Raw genomic sequence first — 14,296 nt, forward strand, 5'->3', positions numbered from 1 at the left:
ATAAAAACAAACTTTTATATTTGTATGCCTCTTTATAGTTTTCAGTCTCATCTTATGCATATTTCATATTATTGCCTTAATAGCTCTGGAAGATAAATCTTAGGGTTAATATATTTTTTTAAATAAGGAGGAAAATAAGAATCAGAGATTACATGACTAGCCTGAGGTATTCAGCTTAGAAGTATTGTAAGACAAGGCTTTTAAATTAGAATGTAGTGCTCTTTTGACCATATAATTCTTTCTGGGTGAAGGATGATTTATTTGGCCATGCAAAAATCCGACTAGCATGCAAGTGTTATAGATCAAACAATTCCAAAAATTTCAAAGCTCCACAAGATAATAGCTATGGGTGGGGGGAAGCAATTTCATTATGGTGCTTACTTTTCTGTGTAATAAAGTCTCAACTCTCTACTATGAACCCCATTATAGCCCAAGATGTGTGGTTCCTTGTTGCCATTGAGCATACCTGATTTATCCCTGACCCTACTACATGCCCCCTTCCACAATCCAATAATTAAATATGCCTTTCATATTCAAATCCTATTAATCTTTAAGATCTAGACCTCTGACTTTTCTTATACAGCTTTCACAGAACATTCTAAATTGTTAAAATGTACTGGAAACTTATTATTAGGGCCTGCCATTGTTTACATACTTTGTCTCATTTTTTGGCAACACATTGTGAGAAGTCTCATCTTCACTTAACAGATGAGAAAACTGGGTCTAACATAGATTATATAACTTGGTCAAAATGACAGTGTATAGTAACAGTTCTGTACTCTCTTGTGCCTTAACTTCTTTAATAATTATTGTAAATTTTCCAAACAGACCATAAGGTCTTATAGGGTAGGGACAATATATTGTGGTGAGGAAAGAGGAATTCATCCTTAGCGCCCGGCAGACTGCTGCAATCTATATAGACGGTAATCACTATGTACACATCAGAAGTTAGTATGGTAAAATAAAAAGAACAAAGGATTTTTGAAACCAATTTCAGCACTGCTAATTACGTTCTAAGCAGCAATGTGCAAATTATTTAATCTTTAAGAGGTTTTCGTTTTTCTTCTGTTGAACAGAGCTAAAAATACCTACTCCCCGGTTGTCGGAAACATGGAATAAAATAGCAAATGTGATAAGTGCGTTCTGAACCATAAGCATGACAAACATTTTGGCCAATATTTTAATAAACATTTGAATGAATGGATCCCATGTGTGCTAATTTTTGTAAACTATTCAAAATTTTTGTCTGAGAGGCAGTTGAGAGAAAAGTGAAAATTACAAAAGGATTCTGGATATATATGTGCCAATTACACACCACTCATGATGGTTTTTTAAGCTCATGGTGTGTCTGAAGTCACTGAGATAATTTTCCTAAAAATAGAATGAAGCCCACCAGCTACAGTCAGAAATGCCATTGTGCTGCAGACTAACACTGACAGAGGCCCCCCCCAAAAGTATGCTGTTGTGCCCTTTTTTTTTTTTTTTTTTTTGAGACGGAGTCTCGCTCTATGGCCCCGGCTGGAGTGCAGTGGCATGATCTCGGCTCACTGGAAGCTCCTCTGTCTCCCGAGTTCATGCCATTCTCCCGCCCCAGCCTCCCGAGTAGTGTTGTGCACTTTTATAGTATCCAAGAAGCAAAGCTTGAGAAGAAACAAGTGTTCACTCCCGAGATTTTAACAAAATGAGGCATTGGTTCATCAACCACTACAAATATACACTAGAACTTTTTAGGTGCTGAATTATAAAAATTACAACAGCACTTTGAATGGCAAACATACAGTTGGCTCTATATACCCATGAGTTCAGCAAATTCTATCAACTGCAGATCAAAAATATTTTTTAAAAATTCCAGAAAATGTAACGTTGTTGACATGTACTGTTTGATCTGTACTAAACATGTACAGACTTTTGTTCCTTGTAATTATTCCCTAACAATATAACAACTATTTACCTAGCATTTACACTGTATTAGGCATTGTAAATAACCTAGAGATGATTTAAAGTATACATAAGAATGTGTGTAGGTTACCTGCAAACACTGTGCCATTTTGTATGTGGGGCTTGAGCAGCCACTGAATTTGGTATCCACAGGGGGGCCTGGAACCAATCCCCCATGAGTACCAAGGGAGGACTGTAGATCATATTACCCAATTAATGAAAAGATAACCAACAAGTAAAACAATTTGCACTACCTAAAAGCACTAGGCATATTATTTTGTCAAAAGTTACTGAGGAGTGGATAATTAATTGACTGTATTGATTGATTGTATCCATGATTTTTATTTTACTATAGTAAATGAAAATACATTAGTTACTAGTTTCATGGAATATTCTCTACAACCAGGAAATCATCTCACTTAATATTTTCTTATATTTTCAAAGTCTTATGTTACAGAAAATACATTAAAATAAACAACTGAAATTGCTTATGACCTTCCTCTAAGGAAAACCATAAAATTGCGTATGACCTTCCTCTAAGGAAAACCATGGGAAACTGCAGTTCAGAGGTTCCAGGAAGTGTTCTGAGAAAGGAAACAGCATACCTGCAAACATCAGCTCTGAAACGTCAGGTTTGACATGAAGACAGGTGAAAAGAGGTAAAGGGCATTGAGCAGTATTAACTTTTTCCTTCAAACTGCTCAGAGTAGTATTCATTCTCTGTCCACAGAAGAAAGAAAAAGATGACTTTAAATTTATAAACAGACACAGGAAGAATGCTATTCAAAATAGTACTTCCAATCAAAATCTTATAATTTTATAATAAAAATAAGTCTTATTACTTCTAGAAATTACTAGGTCCTGAATGAACAACAAAAAATAAGCTCTATGGAAGTAACTATCTTCATTTAAAAAATAATCATAACTCTAGATTATATGTCTACATCTGAACTGGAGAATGAATTAGCAACTGTGGAGCCTGGAAGAAACTTAGCCCCTGGACTCCCTGTCACAGGCGCTCCTCTGCTTTATCTTCAATGAAACATCAATGCAATCATGCATCAAGCGAGTCTGTTCTATGCGATCCTCTTCCTTTCTTGACTCTATTCAGGCAAACTTCATTCTTCCTCATCTAAAAATGTTACCATTCTTGGAGGGAATGGGCAGTTAAGGGTTAAAATGTGAATTTTTTTTTCCAGAGAAAAGGAATACAAAAGCACTTCCTCACACATTCAAAATCTTTACATCATTGAAATGAATTAGTAAGCACTAGTTTGAAAGGTAGAAGAATTATAATCTCTGGTGGGGAGAATGGGCTCAGTACACATAGTTGGACAAATAAGTAGAGTCCACTGACTTTTATAAAATGTATTACATTTTCTTTTATTTAAAATATAATATTATAATATGTTCTGTCTACTTGTTATAAAAGCAATGTAGATTGAACTGTAACTTACATTATGAATTAGTGTTTCTCCTATTAACATCCCAAAGATATCAGTAAAGGTGACAGGTTGTCCAGAGCTTTTCTTCTTCCATAAAGACTCAACATATCTTTTAACTTTCTGTGGTGTGAGAAGTAAAAGGGGATTGTGGCTAACATTTTTCATTAGTTCTTCATTAATCTCCTCTGGCCCTTTCTCTGGAAAATCAGGGTGAGAATACAAGGTTGACATATACCTATACAGAAAACAAAACACAATCAGTAAAGATAAAGAGCATTACACAACAGTCTCCAAAGAAAGAAGGCACACTCTGTAAATAAAGCATGGTGGACATATTTGGTTAACTTCATTATCTGATTGCAGATATTAAAACATTTAAGAAAAGAATGTGTCAATCAGACAGGAGCTAGTCTACCATGAAGGTAAAGAAAAAAAGAGGTGTCAGAGGAAACACTGAACTTTCATCCATAGTCCAAGAGAGAAGTTGCCCTACTAGGACTAGTGTCCATTGTCTGGTGTGCCAGGAATGGAGTATCTCTATCAGAGTATTAGAGATTGATGACAGAGCACATCTGAGTCATGTAAATGAATTGACTTGTCTGGCTCCAAGACTAGTCAAGCAATCTGATCATCTAAATTTCCATGATGATTATCTACAGGTAGAAAATATGTTGTCCCAACTATTGTAAATTCCTAATTCCCTTGAAAAATCCTTTTTTCTCCTTAATTATCCATTGGCCAACTAGACAAAAATCTCAAATCTTGTCAACTGTAGGTCTCTAAATTTCTGAACATATGAATCTGAAGGCAAAATCCTAAAGAGAAATAAAGTCTTTAAAGTAAATGCTTTCTTACAAAGCCTCTTGTCTGCCAGCCATTTGGCCACTTCTGGTAAAACTGGAAATCACCATGAGCCTTGATATTTGATATCTAGATAATAAATATTTAGTTATGGTGCTCCTACCTGTGAACCAATACCTCTAGTATGGTAGATCTCATGCTGACTATTAATTACTCGTTTACTTATCTGTTTCCCTCAAGAAATTGTGTCCTCCTCCTTCAGGAAATAAACTTTGTTTATTCATCTTTTTTAGCCTCAGTGACTAGCTAATGTCTGGCATATGACAAGCACAGCTTAGGAAACTCACAGAACAAAATAAAAATAGAATATGTAAACATTCCATCACTTCATCCAACCAAGGAGAAAATAGCACATGTTTTAATCTCTTATTTCCTTGGGATTCAAATCAAAATGTCTACTATAATGGTTATCGTCCCTTCGAGGGGAGAAAACTAATTCTTCTTAGGCCCCTACTATATTCTGGGCACTGTGTTGGTTAATTGTTCATAAGCTGTTGTCTTGAAGACTCACGGTGGCTTTCAAATATTCTATTTTAATTATCAAGAAAAAGAGCATTGGGAAATTTAAATAACATGCTCATATTCCCCAGTTTATAACAGCGGAACTGGAATTCAAAATTTATCCTCTCCCCAGTAGGCTTTTTTTTTTAGTCTATTATACAAGACTTCAGTTGTTAAAGACCAAACTATTCCTATTTCACAATAAATTATAATTCCTTATTGGGTTTGAGTTCCTTGGAGACAAGCTGAGAATAATAATCAGTTAATAAATGGAGGGTAACAGACCCACAATGGATCACATGTGCAGAAAAAAAAAACTTTAAACGATTTTTGTACAACAAATTGAATTTGAAACAGTTCCCTCAACATGTGATAATGATAAATCAAATATTCTTGCTCAACTCAACTTAGTATAATCACGAAATATCTATAAAAATGCAGCATTGAATACTTGAAAGATACACAATTCATTTATTCCTATAGTTATTCCAAAGTCTACCATGTGATTCATCCAAATCAAAAAAGATATGATATTCTGGACCTTCTCATACTTTTAATAAATGCACAATGTACTCTCTGAAGATTGAAGTAATCTGGTGTTCTCTCTCTCTCTCTCTCTCTCTCTCTCTTTTCCTGTCTCACGAAAAAGTTGGCTTGGAAATACAAACCCTGGTGAGAAACAGAAAAACCTAGAATACTTCAACCATTGGCATTGGGTTAATGGTCTCTGCTTGTTCAGCATTTATGACACATATTCCTTAGAATTCACAAGGAGAGTTGGATAATCTTTTCATGGTGTCCCTGCAGTTACATCTAACTGAGTGAGATTATCTCAAAAAATAAAAAAATAAAACATAAAAGTATCACCCCAGTTTTTAACTCTATAGTTAAGCCTTAATTTTCATCTCTTTACCAATAATGTTTCCCAATTATACCAATCAAGTTTCAAAAAGAGAGTAGCTTAGACATAGCAGGGCCTCTATAAATTAGTTAATTAATGAGTGAAAGGGACTTAGGTTTATTTATATAAAAATCTGGAAATATTTGCCTCGAATTTTTCAACATATTTATATGATAAGACACCTCATTCTTTTTATCTATATGCATTTTAGATTTTGTGACATTTTAAATCTAAATCATGCCAGAGAGGAAGTGATGTTCAGTTCAATGCTTGTCTCCAAATCAAATGGTCAATGTTTTAAAATATCAGTAGCTAACCACCAGGACTTGCTGAATCCAAACCTTCGGGGTAAACATTTAGGGTTAAACATTTAGAATTTTTGTGCTTAAAAAAGAGCAGAAGTGATTCTCATCTGCAACTAAGATTTGGAATGACTTGAGAAGACCCTCAACATCTGTTAAGGAAATATCTTAAAACCCTTTAAAAACCCCTAAATTAATTTTCCCATAAAACGCAGTCACTTAACACATTTCTTCATTCAGTGATTAAGCAACTATGACCTAAGGAAAGTCAGACACTGTGCTAGGTAAGAGAGATTCATTAGGGAACAAGACAAACTTAGCTCTTAAACAACAAATTTTCTCTAACACATATCTTGACCTTTGATCCTGTCACACCTTACGTGACAATTTCTGTTAATATTGTTTCTTTTTTCATTGTTCTAAGAATTTTTTGTACTGTTAAACTGAAAGTTCTCGCTCCCAAATTCTATTTTAGTTAGTTCAATAAATTGGACCATACTGTCTATAGATGCAGAGCTGTTCTGATTTCTTTTTAGATGGTAATACTGTACAAACTTGGCAGTCAACATCCGATAGCCCCTTACGATGCTATGAAAGAACAGCTGAGGAAGAAAGCTGTACTAATCCTGAGTAAAAGAACACAGGATTACTGTCCTGTTTTTTTAGTTCACTCATTTCGGGTCTCCAGGTTGGCTAATACTTATATTTAATGAATCACAACTATCATCCAAAATTAATTTCAGAAGTAATTACCATAAAGGTAGTAGCAGGTATAAGGGAAGCTTTGTCCTACCTAAAATTCTCTTTTGTGATCACAGAAAACTTTCTGGGAGGTCCAGGGCTTCTCCACATATTTCCGTATTACCTCACTTATACCAAATAATGGCCGTGTATCAGCAGAATATAAAAGGTTACACAACATAGAAGCGTAATGTGTTTTTCCAAGACTTTCCGAATTCCTTCCTTTGAACTTTTTACCTTCTCACCTGTACTTTTTAAGAGAGAACTGTGAACATGAATCATCCTGGCCACCTTTTCTTCTGGTAAGGGAGCATCTCTTCTTTCCCTGGTTAACACCTTCACCTGTGCTTTCAATTTTGTGTCCTGTCTCTGCAGGAGTCTTTTTCTATCTATTTTCTTTACCTTCTATCTTCTTTTTATCTTCTATTATCTTCTATTTCTTTATCTTCCATCTATGCCTCTACATTATTTCCTACATCTCAGACATCTAGAAAATGCTCAACTCCCTTAAATTCTGAAAAAAAAAAATAAAAACCCTTCCCTGGGCCCTATGTTCCCTTCAAACAATGACCGAGCTGCTTCCTTCCCTTTCCAAACAAAGTACTTGAAATAATAGATGGCTTTTATGAGGTTCATATGCCTATTTTTTGTACTCTCATGTTTTATTCACTTCTTATTTTTTACAATCTCATGTTTAAAAGTATCTTTTAATTACTTTTACTAGTGGTTCCTGCTAAAACCACTAACCAAACCCAGTCCTTTGCTAAGCTTTTCACAGATTTTCAACATTATTAAAACACCCACTCCTTCTTGAAGCATCCTTCCCTCTAGATACCATCTTTTACTTGATTCTCCTCTATGACAGCTTATTTGCAGTCTCCATTAGGGTTTTATTTTCTTTTTATCTATGAAGTTTTGGAGTGTTACAGGGTTCCATGAATTAAATTCTTGGTGGTAATAGCTAAAATGGCAGAAGTTGGTGGAATTACCTACGGAGGACATATGGATATAATAGACCAAAAGAGAAGCCGTGAGGGAAAGCCCACATTAAGGAGAGAAATTGTGGAAGTGGTAGGGACAATATATGGAGGAGAGGCCAATCAGAGAGGATGAAATAAAACTGAAAAGGCATGATAGGAACAATTAGAAAGAAGCACAAATCAATGTGTGAAATGTCTCAATCTCCAATCCCTCCCTCCCCCACACCACATACACTGAGAAGTCAAGGAAAATAAGAACTTTGCAAATTAAGTGGTCTGTGAGTGAAAATTTATTACAAGGAGTGAGCAGCCTTTTAAGGCAATGAAATAAAAAGGTAAAAGCTGATCTTTATGGAAATAAGACTGTGAAAGATAGAGTAGAAGTATACATATATGTGTGTGTGCACATTTAAAATCCTTTTAATTAATCTCTCTGTATATATATATGTGCACATTTAAAATCCTTTTAATTACTCTCTCTCTCTCTCTCTCTCTCTCTCTATATATATATATATATATATATGTGCACATTTAAAATCCTTTTAATTACATTTTACAGGACTTGTTTACTGACAGGGGAATGTGAGAAGATATTGCACCAAATCTATAACCAAAGCAATGACTATATCTCTAATCAAGCACACACATACACAATTATATCCCCAGATCAGCACTCAAAGTCTAGTCTTGCTTTATTAGATGAGTTTAAGAAAGTAAGCTTCTTCCAGTTGTCAGTGATGGACAACAGGATGTAATAAACAGTGAGTACAAAGAAAGAACACCACTCAAAGAATAATAACAAAATGATTGAGTAGGTGAACTAATGTAAGGGTCCAAGATTTTCTAACACATTACTCATTAAACAGGCAGATGCCTGCTCTTTCCTTCAAGGGAAAGAATAATGATGGGCTACACCCTTCCTTCAGAAGAAATAAATCATTTTGAGGGTACATATAGAGAAGATGGCAATGATGGCTCTAAGTTTTTGTTTCATGACTAAATCTGATTCAAAACATTTAAGAAACTGTGGATGATTTAAATGTGAAACTCCCTGTAAAATATATAGATGTCCCAGAAAAGAGTGTGGTTTAGTAGAAAGAACTCAGAATGACAGATCAAAAGCCTGAGTTTATATGCTAGCTCTACTAGTGATGTTGGACAAATCATTTGGCTTCTAAGTCAAATTTTCTTTAGCATTAAAATGAATAAATTCATACCCATCTCACAAGATAAAATGACACAGAAACTTTAAAATGCTAGACATATATAATACGATATTCTGATAGATGAGTTTGCCATGGCTGAATGACTAAAAAGGCCTTGTAAGTCCAAGACAGATCTTTAGTAATAAGATGATACTCTTATTTGAGACATGTGAGCAAGGACTTTTCATTTGATTTTCAATGTGCTTATGTGAGGTAAGCAAACCGAAAAGTATGTAATATCTTCTTGGAAAATGTTTTATAAAAATATTTGTGAAAACCTGCGGGTGCAAGTATTATATATATGGATGCTTTAAGTCTCCACCTAAATTTAAAAGACTAATTTCATATTTAGTTAGATGAAAATCAATGAAATATATTATATTTCTATATTCAAAAAAAATGTTTTCTTTGTTCTGTATACTATGGTATCTTGCATCTTATTCTATTTGCCCTAAAGAAGAAAATGAATATGTAGTGAATCATGTAGACTTAGACGTGTTCACTGAAGGACTACAAATCAGCAAATTACAAGAAGATTAAATTAATTATGGGTGGAGTATGTTGTTCCACTTCTATTTTTATCTAGAACTATTTTCAATTAGTCTTTTTTATTTTATGTTTTAACCACATTTTAAGTTACAAAATGGCTTAAAAGAAGTAAATTTGCAACAAAAAGTTATTATTAAGTATGGATTTGTCTTTAAAAAAATCTTTTAAAGCAGATTGTGGCATCAAACTGGAAAGTTTCAGTAATTTAAATTAATGATCAATTTTCTAAATCCCCTTTTCTCTTCTAGTGCTTGAGTTAGATAAATCCTAAATATTTAAAGTTATAAAACTAAAATTAAAAATGTATACTAACCAGGTGGAGCCAGAAAGACCAGCAACGTAGGTAGCACAATCCAGAATTCCTGATTCGTATAATGCCTTCATCACACCAGAGAATCCCACCATGGCTCGGAAACCCCCACCTGAACCCAATATGGCTACCACAGGCACCTGAAATGATGCAACAGAGAGATTTGTACACAAAGTAAAAATCATAAAATACAGTTCCCTTTAGTCTCAATCTTTATGTTATACATCCCATATTTTGTCACAAAGAAGTGTAAGTTAACTTCATACTTTAGTAATGCCTAATTTTTTAAAGGAAGAAAATAAGGCCGGGTGCAGTGGCTCACATCTGTAATTCCAGCACTTTGGGAGGCCGAGGCGGGTGGGTCACCTGAGGTCAGGAGTTCGAGACCAGCCTGACCAACATGGTGAAACCCCATCTCTACTAAAAACACAAAATAAAAAGTAGCTGGGTATGCTGGCGGGTGCCTGTAATCTGAGCTACTTTGGAGGCTGAAGCAGGAGAATTGCTTGAACCCAGGAAGCAGAGGTTGCAGTGAGCCAAGATCGTGCCATTGCACTCCAGCCTGGGCAACAGAGCAAGACTCCATCTCAAAAAGAAAAAGAAAAAAGAAAAAGAAAAGAATGTTTCATATAAGAAAATAAAAAAAGCAATGTCTATTAGAAAAAAGATATTATTAAAATGACCAACTTACTCTATTTAATAATAACAATAATACTCTATATTTGTTCAACATTTTGCAAATTTTTGGCTTGCTTTCAGGGACATTGTCTTATTTAACTCTCTCAGAAATCATGTAAGGTGAGCAGAAGGAAAGTATTTGCTGGTTTTGCAAATGAAAGTTATATAATGATGATGTTTCTTGTGTAAGATCTACTAGCTGGTAATTCATAGTTGAGTAAGCACCTTGCCTTCAGGTTACATTTACAGAGAGCATCTTTAACATCTAGTGACCGATCTGATGTTAGCAGTAAAAGAGAGGAAGGTGGGTGGTCAGACTTAGGGTTTCTAGCTTTGCTCTTAAGCAGATGATGCTATCATTACCCAGAACAAGGATCCCAAGGCATGAAGTTAGGTGAAGGAAGAAACAGTGCACTCAGTCTTACAAATGCTGAATATACAACATGAATGCATTGTGTTTCCAGCATTGGCACCTGATCCCTGAGTGGCCACTTACCAATATGATGTATACATATATTCATGGAATGATTATTTTACAACCAGAAGGACCAAAAAGATTGTATAATCATAAGATATAGCAGTTGTAAGGAAGCCAGATAAGAATTTAGAACAAAGAGGAAGGATTTGAATTAAGCCTTGAAAGGGGGTTGAGTATATAGGCAGTGTAATAATAATAATAATAATAATAGCAAACATTTTTGCTTTAAATTGGGAAAGATAAATCTGCAGAGGTCAGATCTTATTAGAGTTAGAGCAGTGAACAGTAGAACACCTAGGACTAAATTCCTAACCCAGAGCTGTACTCTAACAAGTGGTCTTAAATCAAAAAACACTAGACATCAAACTACATGCAAACTTGAAACCTCATAATGAAAGCACACTCTACAAGTGCAGTGCAATGGAAGGATCTAAATGGCTTTGAATCTGTATGTGTATGTATGTGTACATGTGTGTGTATGTGTGTGTATCTTTATGTATCTTTATATAGATGTATATGGGTTTGTATAAATACCAAGCTCTCAAACAAAGATTTTAAAACTGTAAATAAAGTAAAATATGTAAGTCCTTAAAAGCTTGTCTGGAGGGGGAAATAAAGTTAAGGTAGGAAACTAAAGTAGGTTATACAGAGGATGAGTAGAGTACAATAAAGTATTAGGTGCAGCAGTAGTTGTAAGGAAGCTAGATATAAAGTTAGAATGAAGAGGAGGGATTTGAATTCAGTCTTGAAAGGGGGTTGAGTTTACAGGCAGTATAATAACAATAATGATAACAATAAAAGCAAACATTTAACATTGCTATGTGCTCAGTTCTGGGCCTAAGGTTCAGGCCAAGATAGGCATAAGCAGGAAAGGGTATGCAATTTGGGTACCAAAATATTTGGGGTCTTAGTATTGTAGCAGGTGTATATTAGGGAGTTGGGAAAATAGGATTATGAAGGGCATTGAGGAAAAACACTTTCAAGATAAATACTGTAAAAGATAGGTTGTTCTTATTCAAAAATTATTTGGGGGCATTTGAGTCTATAGGTATGGTTAATTGTAGCATTGTATTATTAAAAATAACCAACCCAATACAAATCACATAGTTTAGAATAGAGAAAAAAAGTTCTTAGTAACAGATTATACAATTCATTTCAACACACAGCAAACAGCCTGCACTGTTATTCAGCAAGAGATTTAATAAGAGAAACTGGAAAAATGAACATAAGAGCTTCTCTAATCCTGAGAAAACAACTTCCCAGATGTCCTTCTCCAAATGCCAACAGCCCGACACATACTGAAGATGCTTATGGTATGTTGCTTGGAATTTTCTGGAAACAGCCTCCTATTAAACTGGAATTCATATGTTAGGTAACCTGCTGTTCTCATTATTGCTTTGAAGTAATTCTGAAGGAGGTTTTCAGGTCAGGGTTTTAATTCAGATACTTCTGTTGTCATCAGGGGAAGGAAAATGTTCAGATATTTGTACGTAAAGTTGAATAATCAAATAATTGGCTGTGCAGATTATAATTACCTTCATTTGTTAAGCATGCATTTACATTATACATTTAATTTTCATAACCTATCAGTACATACTATTACTCCGTTTGTTTGTTTGTTTGTTTTGTTTTTGAGACAGGGTCTCTCTCTCTCTCACCCAAGCTGGAGTCTCTGTCACCCAGGTTGGAGTGTACTGGCATAGAGACGGGGTTTTGCCATGTTGCCCAGGATGGTCTTAAACTCCTGGGCTCAAGGGATCCACCCACCTTGGCCTCCCAAGTAGCTGGAACTAAAGGTGCACCACACCTGGCTAATTTTTGTATTTTTTGTAAAGACAAGGTTTCACTATGTTTGCCCAGGCTTGTCTCAAATTCCTGGGCTCAAGGGATCTGCCCACCTTGCCCTCCCAACATGCTGGGATTATAAGCATGGGCTACCACACTGGGCCTATAACCCCATTTTTAAAAATAAAGCAATTTAAACACAAAGAAGATTTTTTTTCCAATGTCACAAAACTAGAAAGTGGTATTTGGAGTCAAAGTTGGGTCTGCCACATAACAAAGCTATTATTTCACTATGCTCTAATTTGTCTCTCCAAACAAATAGCCCCTGCTTTTCCCCAACTAATGCTGTGTCCTAAGGCCAAGAAAATACTCTGTGGGCTCAGTTTACTTATATATAAGAATATTGATCTTGATATATTGATATATAAAAATATTGATCCTGAAGCTTTTAGCAACTAGTAACATTCTAGATTCTGTAACACCTACAGAAACATGAATTATAAAACTATAAAATTGTAACTATGAACTATAAAAAAGAATGGGAAATTAGATGTGTCAAGAACATATTGTATGTGCCTTGCACTCTCTCATGGACACTTTCACACAATTTATTTCATTTAATCTTCCCAACTCTCAAAAGGAAGTCATTGTTTGTTTCATTTTTCAAGTGAGGAGTGCAGATAATACCTTGTCCATAGATAGATAGCTAATAAGTAATACAATCAAGATTTGAACTGAGGTATGTCTGGCATCAAAATTCCTTGCTCTTTCCTTTATCATTGCTCAGAAAGAAAGGGGTAACCTTTAAGGAGAGAAACCATTGATGTTTGGTCAAACTATATTTCAAATTATGTATCACTTCAAATAATGTCAGGACAATTTTATGTAATAAACAAAGACTAAGTTTGGAGTTTTAATAGTCTTGCTCATTCTGAAATAATGTTCAAAGAAATAACACAAAAGTTATAAGGTTCAGCTGTTAGTCATGGCTCTAATTCTAAGAGAATCAAATAAGTGCTGCTGAGAAGGTCTGGGGTTATATTTGGACCTAATATCACCAGTATTTAGATATAAATGATGTCAATAAATATTTCTCATACTTCCTTCATATGATTACAGGAAATGAGTTTTCATTTACCAAAAACCTTGCGTTTTGATTTAATTATCCTGGTACGCAATCTTACTAACATTATTAATTGCCTCCCTTTCAAAAGAAAATTCTGAAGTATTCAAGAATATTTTTGTTTTTCATAGACAATTACATAAAAACATTTCTCTCCTTGGCCCCCCATATTAGTTAGGGTTTTTCAAAGAAACAGAACCAACAGGATGAGTAGATATACAGAAAGAGATTTATTATAATGAATTGTCTTACACCATTGTGGAGACCAGCCAAGTCCAAATCTGCAAAATGGGCTGGCGAGCTTCATACCCAGGAGAGCCTATGGTGCAGATGAAGCCCAAGGGAAGTCTGCTGGAGAATTCCCTCCTGCTCAGTGAGGCAAGTCTTTTTGTCATATTCAGGCCTTGAACGGATTGGATGAGGCCCACCCACATTATAATAGTAAGGATAATCTGCTTATTCAAAGTAAGCAAGAACACCGGCAGCAAATCTAGCACTT

General features: G+C 34.9%; 1 protein-coding gene across 2 annotated transcripts in view; it reads right to left on the reverse strand.

Moving 5' to 3' along the window:
- Window positions 1-14,296, reverse strand: part of PLA2G4A (phospholipase A2 group IVA) — a 161,463-nt gene that overhangs the window by 46,352 nt on the left and 100,815 nt on the right. For both annotated transcript variants that reach the window (XM_001165694.7, XM_009439765.5), the window contains exons 8-10: window positions 9,737-9,873; window positions 3,396-3,618; window positions 2,544-2,658 (exon numbers count right to left, since the gene is read on the reverse strand). In XM_001165694.7, coding sequence (XP_001165694.1) covers window positions 2,544-2,658; window positions 3,396-3,618; window positions 9,737-9,873 — 475 coding nt within the window. The remainder of the gene's footprint in view (window positions 1-2,543; window positions 2,659-3,395; window positions 3,619-9,736; window positions 9,874-14,296) is intronic.

This window comes from Pan troglodytes, chromosome 1 (assembly GCF_028858775.2).
Source record: "Pan troglodytes isolate AG18354 chromosome 1, NHGRI_mPanTro3-v2.0_pri, whole genome shotgun sequence".
Lineage (NCBI taxonomy): Eukaryota > Metazoa > Chordata > Mammalia > Primates > Hominidae > Pan > Pan troglodytes.